This window comes from Gymnoscopelus braueri (assembly GCF_963280865.1).
Source record: "Gymnoscopelus braueri genome assembly, chromosome: 16".
NCBI classification, from domain to species: domain Eukaryota; kingdom Metazoa; phylum Chordata; class Actinopteri; order Myctophiformes; family Myctophidae; genus Gymnoscopelus; species Gymnoscopelus braueri.
This window is the reverse complement of record NC_137616.1, coordinates 11,759,377-11,780,517: the sequence shown is the minus strand read 5'-3', so window position 1 is coordinate 11,780,517 and position 21,141 is coordinate 11,759,377. Positions and strand designations below refer to the sequence as shown.

The 21,141-nt window shown below is 41.0% G+C and overlaps 2 protein-coding genes across 2 annotated transcripts in view; one reads left to right on the top strand and one right to left on the bottom strand.

Annotated features, from left to right (window-relative positions):
- LOC308103242 (4-galactosyl-N-acetylglucosaminide 3-alpha-L-fucosyltransferase 9-like) overlaps positions 1–21,141 on the top strand; it is a 274,031-nt gene that overhangs the window by 140,829 nt on the left and 112,061 nt on the right. The window lies entirely within an intron of this gene.
- LOC308102813 (uncharacterized protein) lies at positions 238–19,609 on the bottom strand (the record flags this gene model as incomplete). The annotated part of the gene is made up of 14 exons (XM_080452667.1): positions 238–1,930; positions 2,504–2,621; positions 2,994–3,215; positions 3,443–4,273; positions 6,946–7,237; positions 7,636–7,906; positions 11,939–12,243; positions 12,462–13,347; positions 14,427–14,544; positions 14,888–15,109; positions 15,347–16,189; positions 17,382–17,673; positions 18,520–18,693; positions 19,551–19,609. 14 exons carry the CDS (start codon positions 19,607–19,609, stop codon positions 633–635), a joined length of 5,931 nt encoding a protein of 1,976 aa, XP_080308793.1. The 3' UTR covers positions 238–632.

Here is a 21,141-nt window from a genome sequence, read left to right as displayed (position 1 = left end):
AGAATGCGGCTGGACGGCCCAGGTGTGAATGTGTGCAACGATCGATGTGTAATGTGATGAACGCATGCTATATGTTAACCACTTAAACCCTATAGTATAAACAATTGACCGGGGTTAATATGATTTTATGTCCATGGAAATAATGTATACTATTTCATAATATATAGTGTGAAATATATAATCTGTGAAATAAATAAATAAATGAGCTGTTTATTTCACAAAATCATTTATTGGTATTTACAAATAAATTAACTCCTGAGTCAAAAGTTAATACATGTTCAGCTTGGACTACTCAGAGTCACTGGATTCATTTGAAGAAGGGGGGGGGGGGTGTAAGAATTCAGAATTGCAACAAAAGACACTGGTGTAAAAGCTGTATTGAAAGGAAAGAATCGGAGGAGAAAACAATTAAATTAGCTGGGACAGTCCTCTTTTTGAGGGGCAAAAAGGCAAACTGAGGGGCCACTATCCCTTCTAGTGAACCAGATGTTCAAATCCCATTTCCTTTTAACATTTGAGTATAATATCAGCAATATTTATTTGCATACAAAAAGCAATCATACAAAGATTTGCAATCAGGACAACCCACTCCCAAATAATTATATACATGCAACATTTTGAAAAAACAATTCTTAGAAGGACATACTCTTCCTTAGTCTCTTCCTTATTTGTGTGCCTGTGGGAACCTCTGGCCTAGCAGGGCTTGCATCTCCTAGTGTCTCGAATCTCACTGAAGCAGAGTGACAGCCAGATCGCTCTGTTGATGCAGAAGGGATTGGAGTCCCCTGTGAGCCTGTGTTTGGGTTCTCTGGGTCTCTTTTTAAATCTGGGTTTGGAATGGGAACTACAGGACTGGCAGGGCTTGCATCAACTAGCATCTCTGAGATCCCTGAACCTGAGTAATAGTCAGATACATCTATTGATCCATAAGGGCTTGGAGTCCCCTGTGAGACTGTTGGTGGGCTTTTGTTTGGGCTCCCTGGACCTCTGTCTAAATCTGGGCTTGGAATGGGAACTGAAGGACTGGCAACACGCCACCTCCTCAGGATCCTCTCCAGTGTGTCAACTTTTGGCCTGAAGAGTGCCTCGCAGCACCTGGGTAAGAAATGGCAGAAAATGATGCCATAGTTGGACACTAGGATGGCTGAGGCCTGCACAGCGCAAGCCTCTTCTGTCCTGATGATATAGATGGGGATGAAGCACACCCACACAAACAGGTACATCAGCATGCTGAAGATGATGTAGCCGGTCTCACTGAACTCCTGGGGAACCTTCCTGCCCTTGAAAGCCAGGAGGAAGCCAACCAAAGCAAGCAGGGCTATGTAGCTCAACATGATACCAAAACCTATGAATTTTTTGCCTACGTGACACTGGATAATTATCTCAAGGCTCTGTGGTGATGGAGTGATGTCATCAACGTCAGGACTATCAAAGACCCGCCATAGGATGCAGATGACTCCCTGGATAGCGGTCACAATGCTGATGATTAGAGGCGGCCTATAGAGTTTATTTAGTCGCCTGTGTCTCAGCTGACCAAAGGGCAGGAAGGCCAGGAATGTACGGTAAGCCTTGACTAGGATGCAGGAGACACAAAGGGTGAAGCCCATGGCATACATGATCTGCCGAGCCCGGCACAGGTGGACAGTGGGATTGCCCATGAAGCATATGACGCTGGCAAAGCTCACAGCTAGGCCACTCATCATCGTGCAGGATAATCTCACCTCGGCTCGCTTCATGGGCGGTGAATTTCTGTACACCAAAAAGATGATAAAGATCACCAGCAGCAGCAATTCGCCAAAAGCCGCAGACACCACAAGGGCAATGGCATGAGGATCTCTCCACCTCAAATAGGTCCTCACTATTCGTTCACAATGGTCCCAACCCATCTTGGATGACTTTCCATTAGGACACTTTAGACAGTCCTTACGATCTGCAGGAAGATTGGGGGTTAGGTGAGTTGTGTGTGGGTGTCGCACATCGAAAATAGCAGATCCACAAGCAATACAATACAGTCACATGCAACTAAATATAAGTCAGACTTGTGTTGGACACAGGTTATGTTTTCGTTCCATTCTTTTAGCTTGTTTATTTGGTTGTTAGCAAATAACAGACAAGCCACGTTTCAATGAAACCTTGCGGGAATGATCAATAGTTTGCTGTTGACCCGAGGAGGTGATTAGCTTTTGGTTCGAAAAGTTAAAATGTCAAGGTTACAATTAATTAATGACAATTAAGGTCTGTCTGTTAGTAAAATAACTCGAGAACGACTGGCCGGATTTTCATTAAACATCATGTTAAAAGAGTAGTTAACCCAAAAAATGACTTATTTTCTATCAATTACACACCCGATGAAGCCTTGAATTCATGGAGATTATTTTGTTTTTGTCGCATTCCTAAGCCAATAATTCATATTTATATTGTATATTGCTAAGAGTACACTTCTTCATATGTTTAATTTTGGGAAAAAGACCATGTCAGAAGACCATGGGGTAGGCAGGCATACCCGAGCCATTGGAATAGGTTCCCGCCTGACATAGATTGCACTCGTAACAGCAGGACACATTCAAGATCTTCTTTGCGAAACCAGGTAGACATGATTCTGAGCATCTAGACGTAGGAATCTGAAGTGAGACAGCAAATTATGTATTTTATAGGGGTTAATGTTTTGAACTGTGATCCAAAGTTTGCATTGACAAGACTCTGATCAAGAAACAGTTGTAAATAAATAATCAATCACTGTTAGACAGTGTGTACATTGTCATTTTATTCTTTGCATATCACTCTGAGGCACAGATATGTACTGTACTGTATGTGTATGTCCAGAGAGGTCAAAGCACAGCATGCTTTGACTAGGTAAAGGTTCAGTGTCGTGTTCATGAGCAATTCATTAAGGATGGGAAAGTATACAGTTCTTTCAAAACTTTGCACTATGGAATAAAAAAGTTACCGGCTACCATTTTCTGTATATCACTCAGTCAATTTTGTTGTCTTACCGAGTTATTTGCTGTTGAAAGCCAATTTATTTTGCTCATGTCTCCAACAAGCTTAATTTGTTCATCAAGTGTATGGTAGCTCCCAATTCTTTTAAAGTTTCTCCGGTCTCCATTCTTATCCCACATTATCAGATCATAACCATTGACAAAGTCGCCATCTTTGTCAAAAGAATATGTCTGGTTGTCGAGAGTGAATTTTATTTTTTTCAGTTCCTCAAGAAGCTGCAATAAACACATGCAATTTGGTTACTTTGTTACCGTACAAATGTATCAATATTCTAGGAACAGCAATATTTGTTAGAGCTATTGGCTGTATCAAGACATTTTGACCCTTGCACTTCTTAGTTACTAATTATAATTTGGCGTTTTTACAGGTTTATACTGAACATATATATATATTTTATTTGATCTTATTTTTGCTCATAAGTTTTCTCCATGTTCATGCTCACCTTCCATGGTCGGAAATTAATCTCCCCACGACAAGAGGTTATGTTACATTTAAGAAGGCTCTTAAGGGCATTGGCTATGGCCCATACAGCCACTCCATAGTTGTAGGATTCACTTGTGTCCAGATTTTCTATGAGGAAGTCATCATTAGTGTCTAGGTCATTTGTGTCACTGCATGCAGCATCAATGAGATCGGGTGTGGGACAGTAGGATGGAGGCTTCTTCACACGACACTCTGGGGTGCAGTTGAACCTCAGGTTCTTGTACTGTTTGATGAAGTTGTTGTACCCTCCGGGGCTGGCTGTCATGTTCGTCAGGTAGTCATTGAAGGTTTTTTTGTGGCGCGCCTCAAACGCGAAACCGAGGATGTCCCCAACCTGATTGATGCCATCCATATGCGCCAAAGGGCGGTTCCTTGACCAGGCATCGCTGGCAATCCAGGTTCTTGTAATATTGTTCTGGATCATCACCTTGAAAAGGTTCTCCACAAGTTTGCCCCTGAGGATGAGCAGTACTACCTTGGCACCGGAGGAATGGATCGTCTTCGCCACATCCTTGATTCGCTGCATGCTTTCCTCATGGTTCAGGTCGTGGGGCACCATCTCCTGGTAGGCCGTGCACACATCCATTTTTTTAGCATCCTGGAGGAAGCTCTGGAAGGCTGCCTTTCCATAGTCATCGTCTCCATACACAACCCCTACCCAGTTCCACTTAAAACGAGCCATGAGTTTGGCAATTGCTTTCGTTTGGTGCACATCGCTGGGAATGGTGCGCAAGAAACTTGGGTAGCGCCGCTTATCGGTCAGTGCGGGTGAAGATGAGGAGCAGCTTATCTGATAAAATCAGGTGAAAAAAGAACATTTAAATGAAATTTCTCTGAAAAACGAATTAATATTATGGTACAGTATATAGACACATTAATGATCAACAGGCTCCTTGTGAGTCACGAGGACCCAGGATACAATCCAATATCTCACACATCTGCCCTCAATTTCCTGTCTCTCTACACTCTCCTACTGTATCTAGATAAAGTGTATTTCTAGATAGAGCGTATTTCCAAACACACCTAAAGTAAGGGTGTAACTGGTTAAGCTACATTAGTGTCTAGCCCGCTTTCAATGTTTTTCGTGGGACAGGTTTTTAGGCAAACTTATGTCACTGTCACACTGTGAATTTGATTGAGTTCCTCCAAACACTCATTTAGATTTGTGGCATAATCATAACCAACCAAGTTAGGCCCCTTCACAATTTCACATGACCGTAAAGAAAGATTAAGCCCACAGGGCTATGTAACACACGATTGGGTGTGTAATGTTACTTTATTTTAGTTTTCTATCTCTGCGTGTAAAAAAATTAAAAATCATAAAAATGTGCACAGTATTCAGCTCTATAGGGGAACACAAATTTTAAGTTCTACTAATACTGTAAAAGTACACCATAGTAATAACGCAGTAGCAGTTCTCAAAGGTAATAGGCTCTCCTGGCACACATGCCAGTATTCTCATCTATCCAGTCATACCAGCTCCTTAGGTCATGCAGGTGCAGACTATACATTTTATTTCTGCCTTTCTGCCTCTCCCAGCACCACCACAGAGAGAGAGAGAGAGAGAGAGAGAGAGAGAGAGAGAGAGAGAGAGAGAGAGAGAGAGAGAGAGAGAGAGAGAACGAGAGAGAGAGAGACAGACAGACTGAGAGAGAGAGAGAGAGAGAGAGAGAGAGAGAGAGAGAGAGAGAGAAGCAGGTAATCAGGACAAGCTTGGAAATAGTAGTGTGGTAAGTGTTATGATTATGAATTATGATTATGATATGGGACTGCCCTTCATCTGATTGACCCAGTACATACATGTGTTGAATCACCCTCATTTGCATAAACACATCCTTGATACACTAGACGCCATTACAATTGACTACTCTCTGGTTTTGTCACGTCATGTGTCCAATACTGTATTCTGTGTGTGTGTAATAAACTTCAGAACTTGTTCTGTGATACTGCCTGGTGTCATCTTGTTCTATGTGCACGCGACTCAACTGAAACACTCACCACCCTTAGTCAACCAAAATCACAACAATTTGGTGTCAGAACGTGGGATACCAAACTGAGTTAAGTCACTTGTGATACAAGGTTTAGTTTAGTTAAATCTTGTCTGTCCGTTTTTTCCCTAGCTTCCAAATTCCAATTTCTAGGTATATTGTCCTTACATGGTAGTTTGTTGTCATACCATTTTAGTATAGGCTTTGTGTTTCTTAGCAGGGTATGGTTGCGTATTTCATACAGTACCATATTTGAGCCTGTAGTGTTTCCTACAGCATAACAGTGTGTTTCCTGTTATCTACAAAAGCCTGCTTTGTGTTTCTTAACAGGGAATGGTACTATATTGAAGCCTGTAGAGTGTTTCCTACAACGTGACAGTGTGTTCCCTGTCATTTTTCATAAGTCACTTATCATGTATCGATAAAGACAACTGTACCTATTACGGTACTGGTGCTGGTGACTGAACGTTTCTGTTTGAGTGTTTTTATCCGTGCTTGTTTTGTTTGTTGTCTTGTTTGTTTGTCCTGTGTGTCGCCTGTTGAACTGAAATACATTCATGCAATTTAAATAATTCTGTGAAGAATTCCACAGTTTGACAGCAAATACTGAGATACTGTACAAATCTGATAGAGATATAAGCCAGGTGATAGCTTTCAAGGAAGGCAGTAAGACGTGGTAGCTACTGTCAGTACTGTGCTTCCCGACCACATTTTATAATGAGTGTTTTCTCTACAGCTGTCATATAACCTTTTTCATTAAGACTCTTGAGTGATGTCTCAAGCAGTGTGTCAGTGTGTTTTCAGTCACAGCCGTAACACCCTGAACAAAAATTCCAAAAGTGTGTGCTACTGTATATCAGTCAGTAGCACAATACAAGGGAGATGATTCTCGTGAATGGAATGGAATACTCATTCCTGTTATGCACACTTAATGGCAAAGATCCAAAGGACATTTAACTCTTCCTGCTACATTACAATTAGAATGCACTTCAAGGAGAGCAAACCTCTCCCTACGCTCAGAGACATTGTTGAATGCACACAATGCTCTGTGACTGAGTATTGGACCGTATCAGGACGAGGCCTGAATGGACCCTAAATTTATTTCGGATTCTCTATACTTAATTGTTTTGTACTTTTTGTTGAATGAATCAAGAATCAATACGATTGTATTTGTCATTATACGTACAATTTCTGTTTTGCAATTTTTTTTCCTCCAGTCCCCCCCCCCCCCCCAATACATGTTCTAATTTCTTTCTTAATAAATGTTTATCTTTATTGTTGTTTTCTGTTATTTTCTCCCATTTCTTGCATCCCTATCACCCGTAGACTCACAACGAGTTAAACTACTCTGAGGGCAAGGAAACTTTCTTTATATTGTGTGTCCCCTAAATATCAAAACTACAGCATCAGATACAGATACATATTTACAGTTAATTGCATTTCTTGATCACATGTCCATCAACTTGTAACTTACTTGAGGGATCATATATACTCCGAGTAGCTTAGCTACAGCAATGGACACTTCAGAGTACCGTGCTCCTATGATGACCTTCACTGGTGGCTTGAACTCAGTGTAGTCACACTGAATGCTCAGAGAGCCATTGACCGCCAGCATGTGCTCCACGTTTTTCAAGGCTTTGGTAGCATCGGAACAAGTGTCACACATCAAATATCCAAGACGCACACCCGGTAGGAAACCAGAAGCGTTGATCTCTTCAATGGTGTGAATGATAGCCAAGGATCTTACAAATGGCACCAAGTCAAAACTGGGAAAAGATTCATTGAAATTAGTGAGAAAATAGGAGTTCTTCATTCTTCATTTATTGACCAAATCCATAATATAAAATCCTCTATGGATAATTACAGTATATCGAAATTGTAATCATAATTCACTACAACAGTGGTTCTCAAAGTAGGGTTCGGGGCTCCCGTTTTTTTTAATTTTTTTTAAAGATTCAAGTTAATTTTTTAAAAATGTGAACATAAATCTTCTCTTTTGGGGATCCCTGGCACAAAATCTTTTCAGATGGGTGTCCACGCCCAAATAGATATGAATTTGGGGGTCCTTGACATGAACATGTTTGAGAACCACTGCACTGCAGTAACAATCTAGCACATACATTCTTTACTAAACTATATACATTTTACAACATCTTTCCCTTACCTTGTACAGGTGAAGCTGTCAGGCCGTGTTCGATTATCAAGAGACTCTACTTTGGCGTGGCATGGCATCAACACCCCAATAATTACGTCTCCCGGTAAATGAGCGCCACAAGAGTCCATTTCAAGGTCACAGCTGCCCACGCTTCCTAGCATGCTGCTCATCAGCAGCGCGACTAGGCTAGAGAATAGTGAGAACAGCATTTTGAGAGTTACAGACAACGTTCCCTCGAGGCGCCTTATAAAGCATGTTATGGTATTTGGGAGGTGGCATTCTTCCCACGCAGAATAAACAAACACAACTTTGGAATTCGCCCCCCCAAACTCCATCCTCCATCCTGTGATTTTCTGCCTCACTTATTGTTATTTTGACCATGTGCCTTATGTATATGACAACTTAGGGGTTAGGGATTGGTATAATACATATCAACCTGGTTTCAGTAGCATTGAATAAGGCAAAATGTAGTAGTGGTCTTTGATATGGAATTGTTATAACTTTGATAAAGTATCTTGACATCTCGCATGGCAAAACCTTTGTTTTGGATGAGTAGTCGTAAGCAAATAAAACATATCTTCCAAAGAGTTATGATTAGATACTTATGATTAGGTGCAAGCTGGCAGCTAACCATGCACTTGGGTTTTTGATCATGGCTGATAATGACAAAAAAGTCTTATAGTATGTAAATGTATAACAGGGTGTGGATGCTGTTTAAATGGGCACTATAATTATACCTCGCAACTTTGAGTGATTAATTGATTGAAATGAAAAAAGATTATAATTACAAAACAACACTTATCTTTAAGTCAGAAAAGGTGCAGAACAAGCGAGCTGCTTTCACTTCTGTGGTACTTTAAGTGCTAACTACTACGACCTCTGGAATGTAAATTCCTATCACACTGGAAGCTCAACGAGTTTCACTGACACTTTTACAGTTTTTATCAGTTGCAAAATGTCTCAAATCACCCTCAACTTTTTGCATGACAGTAAATGCATTTCTCCAAACAATTTATACAAACAGCACAATGGATTACCAAAGCCTGTAACGTGTTCAAAATAATTAGTTTATAATTAGTACATGCCATAAGCAAATCCTTGTACCATTGATTAGAAACAAAATAGTCAAAATGCTTAGCCATCTTGTATTTATACTGTGTATTTTCTAATGTAAACTTTGGCTAGGGTTTTACTTACAATGATCAAAAATGTAAAAGGCTGCACTTTTTCTGCGTGGCATATATCAATTTCAACAGTAGTCGACAAAGTTACACGTTAATGTATGGGTGAGATTAAAGAGTTTGGACAGGATTTATTTATTAGTTTGTACTGTAATGTTGACAGACCATGTCATTGTTATTGTGATACAGAAAAGGAAAAAAAACATGACTAGTCTACATTACTGGATAGCATAAAGGGGAGATCTAGAAAGAACCGCTAAAAACCGAGTGAAATGGAGGACATTTGTCAACGGCCTATGCACCCTGGAGGAGCAAAGGGCTTAAGTCAGTAAGTCATAAAGGGGAAAAGAAAAAAAACACTTCCTGATGTTCCTGTCTGTCAGGCCACAGATTCACACGCACTCATCCACAACAGATTGCAATAATTTGATGAGATGCACCTCTGACCTATTTTAGACTGGTTGATCTAAAGCTTCACTGATTCCCTTTCATTAAAGTTAAGATTAAACTGAGAGCCAGTCATCAAATCAGGACACTACGTTTTGGAAGGTACGACTCTTCAACATACATTTTGTTCAACATGAACACTTAATTATGTGCACAAGTGACTATGATATGGATGAACAAGTAGTTTTGAGAATAGTTTGATGGAATCTGTTTAACCACTTAAACCCTATACTATAACTCGCTATACTCGCAACCGACGCATTGTAAGCTTGTATATCTGCTATTTTCTGCAACAGATTTCCCCAGAACACGGTGCAGAGTTTTAAGTGGTAAGAACATAATCACAATTTACTGTCAGGAAAATCCCTACCAGAGAAGTAATGGAATGTAGGATATTGTAAAAGGTACAAGGCTTATGTAGTTGTGCATTTTACTGGAAGTTAGTCTCACATATTCAGATGATTGGATATCTCCGCCTATGAGTCAATCAGTAGACAGATTTCTCGGAAGGTATGGCTGCAAGTCGGCAAACCTGTTGTGCAAGCAGGTTGTTTCATCCGATGTCATATGGGGTGAACTATTTTGTTTTCTATGTCGCGTTATTTTATGCAAATGACATTTTAAGTAGGCCTAAAATTAATAGGCACGCACACATTTTTCTTTATGATGTGCACAAGTGACTTAAACCCTATACTTGTTTGACCGGAGTCAGGGCTCTACTAGTGTATTTTCTGTTTTCTCTCTATAGCTGATCTACAAGCTCACAATGCATCTATTTTCTGCAAAAGACTTCCCCAGAATACGGTGCAGGGGTTTTTAAGTGGTAAAAACATCAACACTATTTACTACCAGGAAAATCCCTGCTAGAGAAGAAAAATGGAATGTAAGATATTGTAAAAGATACAAGGCTTCCATGGGCATTTTACTGGAAGTTTGTTATCTCCGCCTACCAATCAGTAGACAGATTTCAGGTCTAGCTGCACAAGTCGCCAAACCTGCAGAGCAAGCAAGCCGTTTCATTCATGTGATGGGGTAATCCGAGTTCCCAGAAGTTTTCGCCAGCTCTCGCATACTAACGTGGGGTAGTGATGGGGTAACCTATTTTGTTTTCAATGTCGTGTTATTTAATACTAGATTTTAAGTGGGCCTAAAATTAACACAGACACGTCCCCAATTGTCAAGGCGCCCCAATCAACTGTTGCGTATTCTGAAAATGTTCCCATAAAAAAGCCCTAAACACACGCACATAGTTCTCAAAACTGTTACATAAAGATTCTACTGAGGGATAAAGACAAAGAAAGAGGTTAACTTTGTTTTTTTACCCAATGGCGTTTAGTGGAATTTTCTTGAAACATAACCACACACTGTATTCATTCAATAATAAATACGTAATTAAAGGTGCTGTATTTTATTTTTTTGTAGATTTGTATGTAATTAGTAGCTCTATATTCCCATAGTAATCATTGCAATATCGTTTTTTGTTCAGTAACAGGGGTCTCCCCATCTCGGGATACTTAATCCAATCAGGAGAGATAAGTCATACAGGATAAAAGTGATGAAACTATGAAATCACAGACAAATTTGGAAGTAGAATAAAAATATTATGTTAATAAATGGGTTCTACAGTATGTCCTGATTGGAGATTTTTCTAGTTTATTAAAAGTGCTGGAGAGACAGGGAGACCCCTGTTACCTAACAAACACTATTAGCAATGATTACTATTATCAGAATGTAGAGCCATCACTTTACAGCACCTTACATTTTTGGACAGAATTGCACATTTCTTTCTTAAAGATACATGGTGCATACTTTGCCTCATACATACAAAATTGTGAGGCTCTAAAGAAAATCCTTTCTTTGTTGTATAGTATGAGGTAGATTGCAGGTGCAGTGGTCTAAAAAAACTGAGAGGAACTAAAGTGGTGAAAGACTGGCACACCCCCCAATTTTTTTTTTAAGTATGGTAATGTTTTTCTTTATTTTTTAAATGCTCAACCATGTGCTCAACACAGGTATTGAGGACCAAGGCAGTAGAAGGGAGTGGGCATGACATTACAAATGAAAAGGACCAAATGGTACAAAGCATTACACATAACCCACGGAAAATCATAATGTACACTGTACAGACCATGTCCCATATGTTACTCAAGCAAGGGACCAATCCCTCATAATGTACATGTCACATTTACCTCATTGCAGTTTAAAAAGTAGGCTACATAGTTATAAAAAAAAAACCTATTTAGCGTTTATAAAAGTTTCTATACATCATTAAAAAAAAAAAAAAAACTTAAAACTGTACTAGCGTCAAACTTTGAAATATGAACATATGACAGAACACAGGAACAATTAATAAATGGTTCCTATAGGAAGCACTGGAAGGAGAGGTCTTCATTCATGCCTCCCGGGTTGATGGAGTTTGGAGTCTAAAACACCACCTCTTTGGGCGGCTCTAAAGTTAAAAGTTGGCCAATATTGCCCTCTGCTGGTTGACGTGAAGTTTGTTTCCTTTATGTATAAAAAACGATTTGCCACCAGGACAATCCACTGCCAAATAATTACATACATGCCACATTTTTACAATAAAATTCTTAGCAGGACATACTCCTACGTCTTCTCCTCAATTGTGTGCCTGTGGAAACTCCCAACCTAGCAGGCCTTGCATCTCCTAGTGTCCCAAATCTCACTGAAGCAGACTGATAGCCAGATCGCTCTGTTGATACAGAAGGGATTGGAGTCCCCTGTGAGGCTGTGTTTGGGTTCTCTGGAGGGATTGGAGTCCCCTGTGAGGCTGTGTTTGGGTTCTCTGGAGGGATTGGAGTCCCCTGTGAGGCTGTGTTTGGGTTCTCTGGAGGGATTGGAGTCCCCTGTGAGGCTGTGTTTGGGTTCTCTGGAGGGATTGGAGTCCCCTGTGAGGCTGTGTTTGGGTTCTCTGGAGGGATTGGAGTCCCCTGTGAGGCTGTGTTTGGGTTCTCTGGGTCTCTTTCTAAATCTGGGTTTGGAATGGGAACTACAGGACTGGCAGGGCTTGCATCAACTAGCATCTCTGAGCTCCCTGAAGCAGAGGAATAGCCAGATACATCTACTCCAGATCTATAAGGGCCTGGAGTTCCCTGTGAGACTGTTGGTGGCCCTGTGTTTGGATTCCCTTGATCTCTGTCTAAATGTGTGTTTGGAATGGGAACTGAAGGACTGGCAGTGACAGGCCACCTCTTCAGGCTCCTCTCCAGTGTGTCACCTTGTGGCTTGAGTGCCTCATAGCACTTGGGTAAGAAATGACAGAAGATGACACCATAGTTCGACACTAGGATGGCTGAGGCCTGCACAGCGCAAGCCTCTTCTGTCCTGATGATATAGATGGGGATGAAGCACACCCACACAAACAGGTACATCAGCATGCTGAAGATGATGTAGCCGGTCTCACTGAACTCCTGGGGAACATTCCTGCCCATGAAAGCCAGGAGGAAGCAAACAAAAGCAAGCAGGGCTATGTAGCTCAACATGACACCGAAACCTATGTATGTTTTGCCTACGTCACAGTTGATAATTATCTCAAGGCTCTGTGATTGAGTAGTGTAATCAACGACAGGACTATCAAAGACCATCCATAGGATGCAGATGACTCCCTGGATAGCGGTCACAATACTGATGATTAGAGGCGGCCTATAGAGTTTATTTAGTCGCCTGTGTCTCAGCTGACCAAAGGGCAGGAAGGCCAGGAATGTACGGTAAGCCTTGACTAGGATGCAGGAGACACAAAGGGTGAAGCCCATGGCATACATGATCTGCCGAGCCCGGCACAGGTGGACAATGGGCATGTCCATGAAGCATATGACGCTGGCAAAGCTCACAGCTAGGCCACTCATCATCGTGCAGGACATTCTCACCTCGGCTCGCTTCATGGGCGGTGAATTTCTGTACACCAAAAAGATGATAAAGATAACCAGCAGCAGCAATACGCCAAAGGCCGCGGCCACCACAAGAGCAATGGGATGAGGATCTCTCCACCTCAAATAGATCCTCACTATTGGTTCACAATGGTCCCACTCCTTCTCGGATGACGTTCCATTAGGACACTTTAGACAGTCATTAAGATCTGCAGGAAGATTGAGGGGTAGGTGAGTTCAGGCTAGATTACAGTTAAAACAGGTGAATCTAAGTAGTGAATAGTTGTAGCATTAACGAAGGAAGAGGCCCACCAAGTACAAACTTTATTACCTCTGCCATCTAAAGCCTAATTTATACTGTGTTGTGTGTGGGTGTCGCACATCGAAAGTAGCAGATCTACAAGCTCACGTGCAACTAAATATAACTCAGACTTGGGTTGGACAGATTATGTTTTCGTCCTATTAGCTTGTTTATTTGGTTGTTAGCAAATAACAAACACGTCACGTTTCCATGAAACCTTGCGGAAATAGTTTGCTGTTGCCCCGAGGAAGTGATTAGCTTTTGGGTCGAAAACTTCAAATGTCAAGGTTACAATCATTGTCGAGGTCTCTCCGTTAGTAAAATAACACGAGAAGAGGATGGGCGGATTTTCATTAAACATCATGTTAATGATCAGTTGGGCTGCCACAAAGGCATAGTTTAACTTTTTAATGTCAAGGTCACAAAAAGCGGATGTGACTGGAAACTAGAATAGAATAGAACTCAAGAATGGATGGTGGATTTTCAAAGGTCAATGTCACAATCGAGAATAGATGGTGGAAACCTGTAGTGAGCAGTAGGCTGCCCCAAAGACATGACCATTGTTTTAGGTTTAAAGGGTCTTTGCAAAGAAAATATTTGCACATTTTCTGTTGATCGTTTCATAGGTTTTAAAGGGTCCAAGGTCAAGGTCATGACATAATCCCTCACAATTTGAATACTAATTGTATAGTTATGGTGGAGGTATACACTCTACTGAGTGCAATACTCATAGTTTCATAGTGTTTTGCATTATGTTACATAATTGCTTTTGCAATTATGTTTAATACAATTAAAGTCTTAATTAGTCATACCGTGTTACAAATGTGGCAAATCATCATGAGTCTCATTTTGACAGATAATTCTTCACAGCTATGGGTGGCATTCACAAGTTGATAGGATTTTTAAACATTATATTGCTTATAATTTATATTGCCATTAATAATTTAGCAAATATATTGGGAAAAAGATCACTTCTAGTAGACATACCCGAGCCATTAGAATAGGTTCCCTCCATACATGAAATGCAGTCGTAACAGCAGGACACATTCATGATCTTCTTCACGAAACCAGGGCGACAGGATTCTGAGCATCTAGACTCAGGAATCTGAAATTGAGACAGTGAATTATGCATTTTAAAGGGGTTATCAAGAAACAGTTGTAGAAGAATCAATCACTGTTGGACAGTGTATGAATTGTCACTTTATTCTTTGCATATCACTCTGAGGCACAAACATGTACTGTACGTGTATTGTATGTCCAGAGAGGTCAAAGCACAGCATGCTTTGACTAGGGGGTTCAGTGTCGTGCTCATGAGAAATTCAATAAGGATGGGAAAGTAGCCTATATACAGTACTTTCAACACTTTGCACTATAGAATAAAAAAGTTAGACATGGAAGAATGGGGCTACCATTTACTGTATATCACTCTGTCCATTTTGTTGTCTTACCGAGTTATTTGCTGTTGAAAGCCAATTTATTTTGCTCATGTCTCCATCAAGCTCAATTTGTCCATCAAGTGCATTGTAGATCCCAATTTTTTTAAAGTATCTCTGGTCTCCATTCTTATCCCATATTATCAGATCATAACCATTGACAAAGTCGCCGTATTTGTCAAAAGAATATCTCTGGTTGTCAAGCGTGAAATTTGTCCTTTTCAGTTCCTCAAGAAGCTGCAAGAAACACATGCAATTTAGTCACTATGGATGACAGATTGTTACAAATGTATCAATCAATATTCTAGGAACAGCAATATGTGTTAGAGCCATTGGCTGGATCATGACATTTTGACCCTTGCACTTCTTAGTAACTACTTAAAAATGTTACTTCATATATACTGTATACTGAACATATTTATTTTTGATTTAATCGTATTTTTTCTCATAAGTTTTCTCCATGTTCATGCTCACCTTCCATGGTTGGAAATTAATCTCCCCACGACAAGAGGTTATGTTACATTTAAGAAGGCTTGTAAGGGCATTTGCTATGGCCCATACAGCCACTCCATGGTTGTAGGATTCACTTGTGTCCAGAGATTTTGTAAGGAAGTCATCATTAGCGTCTAGGTAATTTGTGTAACTGCATGCAGCATCAGATTTTATTTTCAGGAGATCGGGTGTGGGACAGTAGTATGGAGGTTCCTTCACAAAACACTCTGGGGCGCAGTTGAACCTCAGGTTCTTGTACTGTTTGATGAAGTTGTTGTACCCTCCAGGGCTGGCTGTCATGTTCCTCAGGTAGTCATTGAAGGTTTCTTTGTGGCGCGCCATAAACGTGAAACCGAGGATGTCCCCGACCTGATTGATGCCATCCATATGCGCCAAAGGGCCGTTCCTTGACCAGGCATCGCTGGCAATCCAGGTTCTTGTAATATTGTTCAGGATCATCACCTGGAAAAGGTCCTCCACAAGTATGTCCTTGAGGATGAGCAGTACTACCTGGGCACTGGAGGAACGGATCTTCTCCGCCACTTGCTTGATTCGCTGCATGCTGTCCTCATGGTCCAGGTAGTGGGGCACCATCTCCTGGTAGGCCGTGCACACATTCATTTCCTCAGCATCCCGGAGGAAGCTCTGGAAGGCTGCCTTTCCATAGTCATCGTCTCCATACACAACACCTACCCAGTTCCACTTGAAACGAGCCATGAGTTTGGCAAGTGCTTTCGTTTGGTGCACGTCGCTGGGGATGGTGCGCAAGAAATTTGGGTAGCGCAACTTATCGCTCAGTGCGGGTGAAGATGAGGAGCAGCTTATCTGATAAATCAGAAGAAAAAACAAATTGGTTTCTCTGAAAAACTAATTTATATCATGGTACAGTATAAAGACACATTAATGATCAACATGCTCCTTGTGAGTAACGAGGACCTATAATAGAATCCAATTCCTGTCATGTCTCACACATCTGCCCTCAGATAGAGCGTTTCTAGATTCCGAAAACACCCAATTGTTTAAGTGGTTAAGCAAATGTGTAGATGGTCATTAGCGCCGTCATCTAGCTCGCTGAGGCAATACCTACGTAATGTTAACGTTAGATTAACTTGCTGGTACATTATACTTGCAATGTCTTTCGTGGGACAGGTTTTTAGCCCAACTTAAGGCCGCACTGTGAATTTGAGTTCCTCCACACTCATTTAGATTTTGTGGCATAATCATAACCAACAAGTTAGGCCCCTTCACAATTTCACATGACCCGAAAGAAAGATGAAGCCCACTGGCCTGTGTAAGGTGTGTAATGTTACTTTATTTTAGTTCTCTTTCCATGTTTTATTTTTAAATGATGTTCATAAAAATGTATTTACCCGCCAATATGTAGACTCACAAGTTAAACTACTCTGAGGGTAGGGAAACATTTACTATTGAAATGAAGGTAGATTCATTCCACTCATGATACCATTTCAAATGTATTACAGGAACTAGCCCATACCCGTGGGGGATATGCGCACATGATCTGGCAACCCGGGAGCCATTCATCCCATAGCTCGCAGGGCCATCCCACAGCTGGGCAGCCGTAACCATGGCGACATTCTTTTACATAAAAGCACTAATAAACAGCTGATGTTTGGTGAAATCGAAAAACGGGCTTCGCTGTTCCGTGCACATGGTAATGGTGAATGGCTGTGTCAAATTTAGATCAATTGCTCCAGCCACTGAGGAGAACCGGGCAGAACGATTTTGGCCTCACCACTACAGAGGTTTGTAGAATTATAGGAGGATGCTATATCTTATATTCCTGTCATGTACTTTACACTTTAAATATTTTCTTTATATTTTGAGTGTACACACTAGGCCCTCTCTCTCTCTATATCTATATATGTTACATCCTCATTGGTGGCTGAGCCCCCCTAAATATCAAAACTGCAGCATCAGATACTAGGCCACGCTACATCCTAACATATTTACAGTGAATTGCATTTCTTGATCACATGTCCAACAACTTGTAACTTACTTGAGGGATCATTTTTGAGCTGAGTAGCCTAGCTACAGCAATGGACACTTCAGAGTACCGTGCTCCTATGATGACCTTCACTGGTGGCCTGAACTCAGTGTAGTTACACTGAATGCTCAGAGAGCCATTGACCGCCAGCATGTGCTCCACGTTTTTCAAGGCTTTGGTGGCATCGGAACAAGTGTCACACATCAAATAGCCAAGTCGCACACCCGGTAGGAAACCAGAAGCGTTGATCTCTTCGATGGTGTGAATGATAGCCAAGGATCTTACAAATGGCACCAAATCAAAACTGGGAAAAGATTCATTGAAATTAGTGAGAAAATTAGCATTAATTTCTTCATTTATAATTCATTTAGTTACCAAATCCATGGTGTAAAATCCTCTATGGATAATTGCAGTATATTGGAATATAAAAAAAAACACACACACACACACACACACACACACACATATATATATATATATATAATTCACTACAACAGTGATTCTCAAAGTGGGTTCAGGGGACCCCCAGGGGTCTTTGAGGGGGTTCCCAGTGAAATTAATTAATACAGCGATATATATATTTTGAAAAATGTTAACATAAATCTTCTCTTTTAGGGGTCCCTGGCACAAAATCTTTTCAGGTGGGGGTCCGTGCCCAAATACATATCAATTTGGGGGTGCTTGACATGAAAATGTTTGATGACGTTTTTTGTTAAGGCTAAAGCACTATATTCTGATAGTTATCATTGCTATAGTGCGTTTGTTCAGTCATAGGGGTTCCTGGTCTCTCCAGCTCTTTATTAAACAGAAAATACATTTTTCCAGGTATGTGACAAAATGTCAGCCAATCAGGAGAGAGTACCCATCAGCTTAATTTTTCTATAGTGTCATCACTTCCAATTTCACTTGTTTAATCTGTATCCTGAGTTCTCTATCCTGATTGGATAAAATTGGTATCCTGTCCTGAAAATACATTTTCTGTTTAATAAAGAGCTGGAGAGATGTGGAGACTCCTGTTACTGAACAAACACTCTACAGCAATGTGAAAATGTTTGATGACCACAGCACCACAGTAACAATTGAATTTGGCACAACAAACATACTTAATATTATAATTCAGATATTAATATTACAACACTTTCCCAATTACCTTGTACAGGTAAGGCTGTCAGGCCGTGTTCGATTATGAAGAGCCTCTACTTTTGCGTGGCATGGCATCAACACCCCAATAATCACGTCTCCCGGTAAATGAGCACCACAAGTGTCCATTTCAAGATCACAGCATCCCACGCAACCTAGCATGCTGCTCAGCAGCAGCACTAGGCTGGAGAATAGTGAGAACAGCATTTTCAGTCGAATACAATGTTTCCCAGAGGCTCCTTATAGTGTGTTATGGTATCTGGGAGGTGGGCATTCTTGGAAGGGAAGTCCGCACTGTATCTCCCAGTAGAAAATGTATTAAATAAGTTAAACAACGTTTCCACCACCGTAGATCTCCATCAGGTCTGATACATAACATATGGAACGTCACAATCAGAGGCAGCCGTGGTAGTAATTAACCACCGTCACACCCACCAGATCTACAGGCTCAGGCTGAGTAGGATAGTGCTATGCTAAGAGCTTGTAGATCTGGGAAAGAACAAAAGGGGGCAGTAACGCCGTCTATGAAAAAAAGAGAACAATTCTCCAAATAAGGGGATTACAGGCCAACAGTTCACGTGCAATACATTACCATTCATATAGCTAAATGGACACATGAAAATATAACATAAAAGTAACTCTTCAATAAAAACGCCTAAATAAGACCAATAACAGAATATATGTGCAGCAAATGCAATACAAAAAGTTATAATATAGAGGACAAAAAAGACAAAATCAGTGCAAAATGACAAACATACAAAGATTAAAAAAATAAATAAATTACACATAAACCACAGAAAATCACATGGTCTGTACACTGTACACCCTGTCCCATATGTTATTCAAGCAAGGGAAAAGTCCCTCATAATTTACATGTCACATTTACCTCATTGCAGTTTAAAAAGTAGGCTAGATAGTTATAGAAAAGTACTTGTTTAGCTTTCTTTGTAAAGGTTTCTATACATCATTAAAACAAGTTTAAAACCGTACTTGTGTCAAACTTTTAAATATGAACATAGGCTATAGACAGAACACACTAACAATGAGAGGTCTTCATTCATGCCTCCTGGGTTGATGGAGTTTGGTGTGTAAATCACCATCTCTTTGGGAGGCTCTAAAGTTGAGTTGGCTAATATTGCCCTCTGCTGGTTGACGTGAAGTTTGTTTCCTTTTAAGTATAAAGTAAATAAAATGTTGGAGGTTGTCTGAAATCATACCATGGCTGATGAGAACACAACAGGACAGAGAAGGTACTTGAAAGGTGCACACAAATCTCCTTGCCATGTGGCTCACATAGCTGGATACTCATCATGGATGATGGACTCTTGCTGTCCATTTGGTTGCCCTGGTTTAGGTCACAAACACACAATCAACCTATACACACCCATCTCCTGAAAACAGAACGAGTTAGGAAAGTGCGCTCCTTGGAGCACAGGTCTCCGCCAGGCTGGGTTGCCTACCCAGGTCCTGGAAACTTTGGAAGGCAGTCATAGCCAATTGTAATGGAATCCGGAAAATCTGAGTGATACATCTTGATCAAATGACCCCAGAGATAATGTGTACCGACTTGTTTGAGTTTTGGACAAAATCTGTAGGAGTAGTAGCAAAAAGTGGTTTGAAGAAAATGCGAAATGGCGGAAAATCTCGTCCGGCAAAAATCGTCAGGGCCAATTTGTGGAGTTGCGTTGTGAGTAATAGGCCAAAACATAAAGTGTGCTGAATTATAGCACCGACCATGAGGCCAATTTGATTGATTTGGGATGGAGGTTCTTACTTGGCCTACTGGGAGTGCATGTGTCTGCAAAACTTAATGGCAGTCGGACACTACGTTCATGATTTGTGGCATTTTGTGCAAAACGCAAACTTTAAGAGTTGTAGTGATGGTAAGGCAATCCCTTCTAGTGAACCAGATGTCCATATCCCATTTCCATTTGAGTATAATATCAGCAGTCTCTTCCTCACTTGTGTGCCTGTGGAAACCTCTGACCTAGCAGGGCTTGCATCTCCTAGTGTCCCTAATCTGACTGAAGCAGAGTGACAGCCAGATCGCTCTGTTGATGCAGAAGGGATTGGAGTCTCCTGTGAGCCTGTGTTTGAGTTCTCTGGGTCTCTTTCTAAATCTGGGTTTGGATTGGAAACTACAGGACTGGCAGGGCTTGCATCAACTAGCATCTCTGAGCTCCCTGAAGCAGAGTAATAGCCAGATACATCTATTGATCCATAAGGGCTTGGAGTCCCCTGTGAGACTGTTCGTGGGCCTGTGTTTGGGTTTCCTGGAACTCTAAATTTGTATTTGGAATGGGAACTGAAGGACTGGCAGTGACAACAGGCCACCAGTGTCACCTTGTGGCCTGAAGAGTGTCTTGTAGCACCAACCAAAGCAAGCAGGGCTATGTAGCTCAACATGATACCGAAACCTATGAATGTTTTGCCTACGTCACACTTGATAATTATATCAAGGCTCTGTGGTGATGGAGTGGTGTAATCAATGTTTGACATTTCAAAGACAAATATTGTCTCCAATACATTTCTAGGAATTGGGCAAAAGTACATAACCACTCAACGCCTTAACTAAACGCTTAAGCCTGGTGCCTCTACTGGTTCTACACAGTGGTGGAAAGTAGGCTAAACT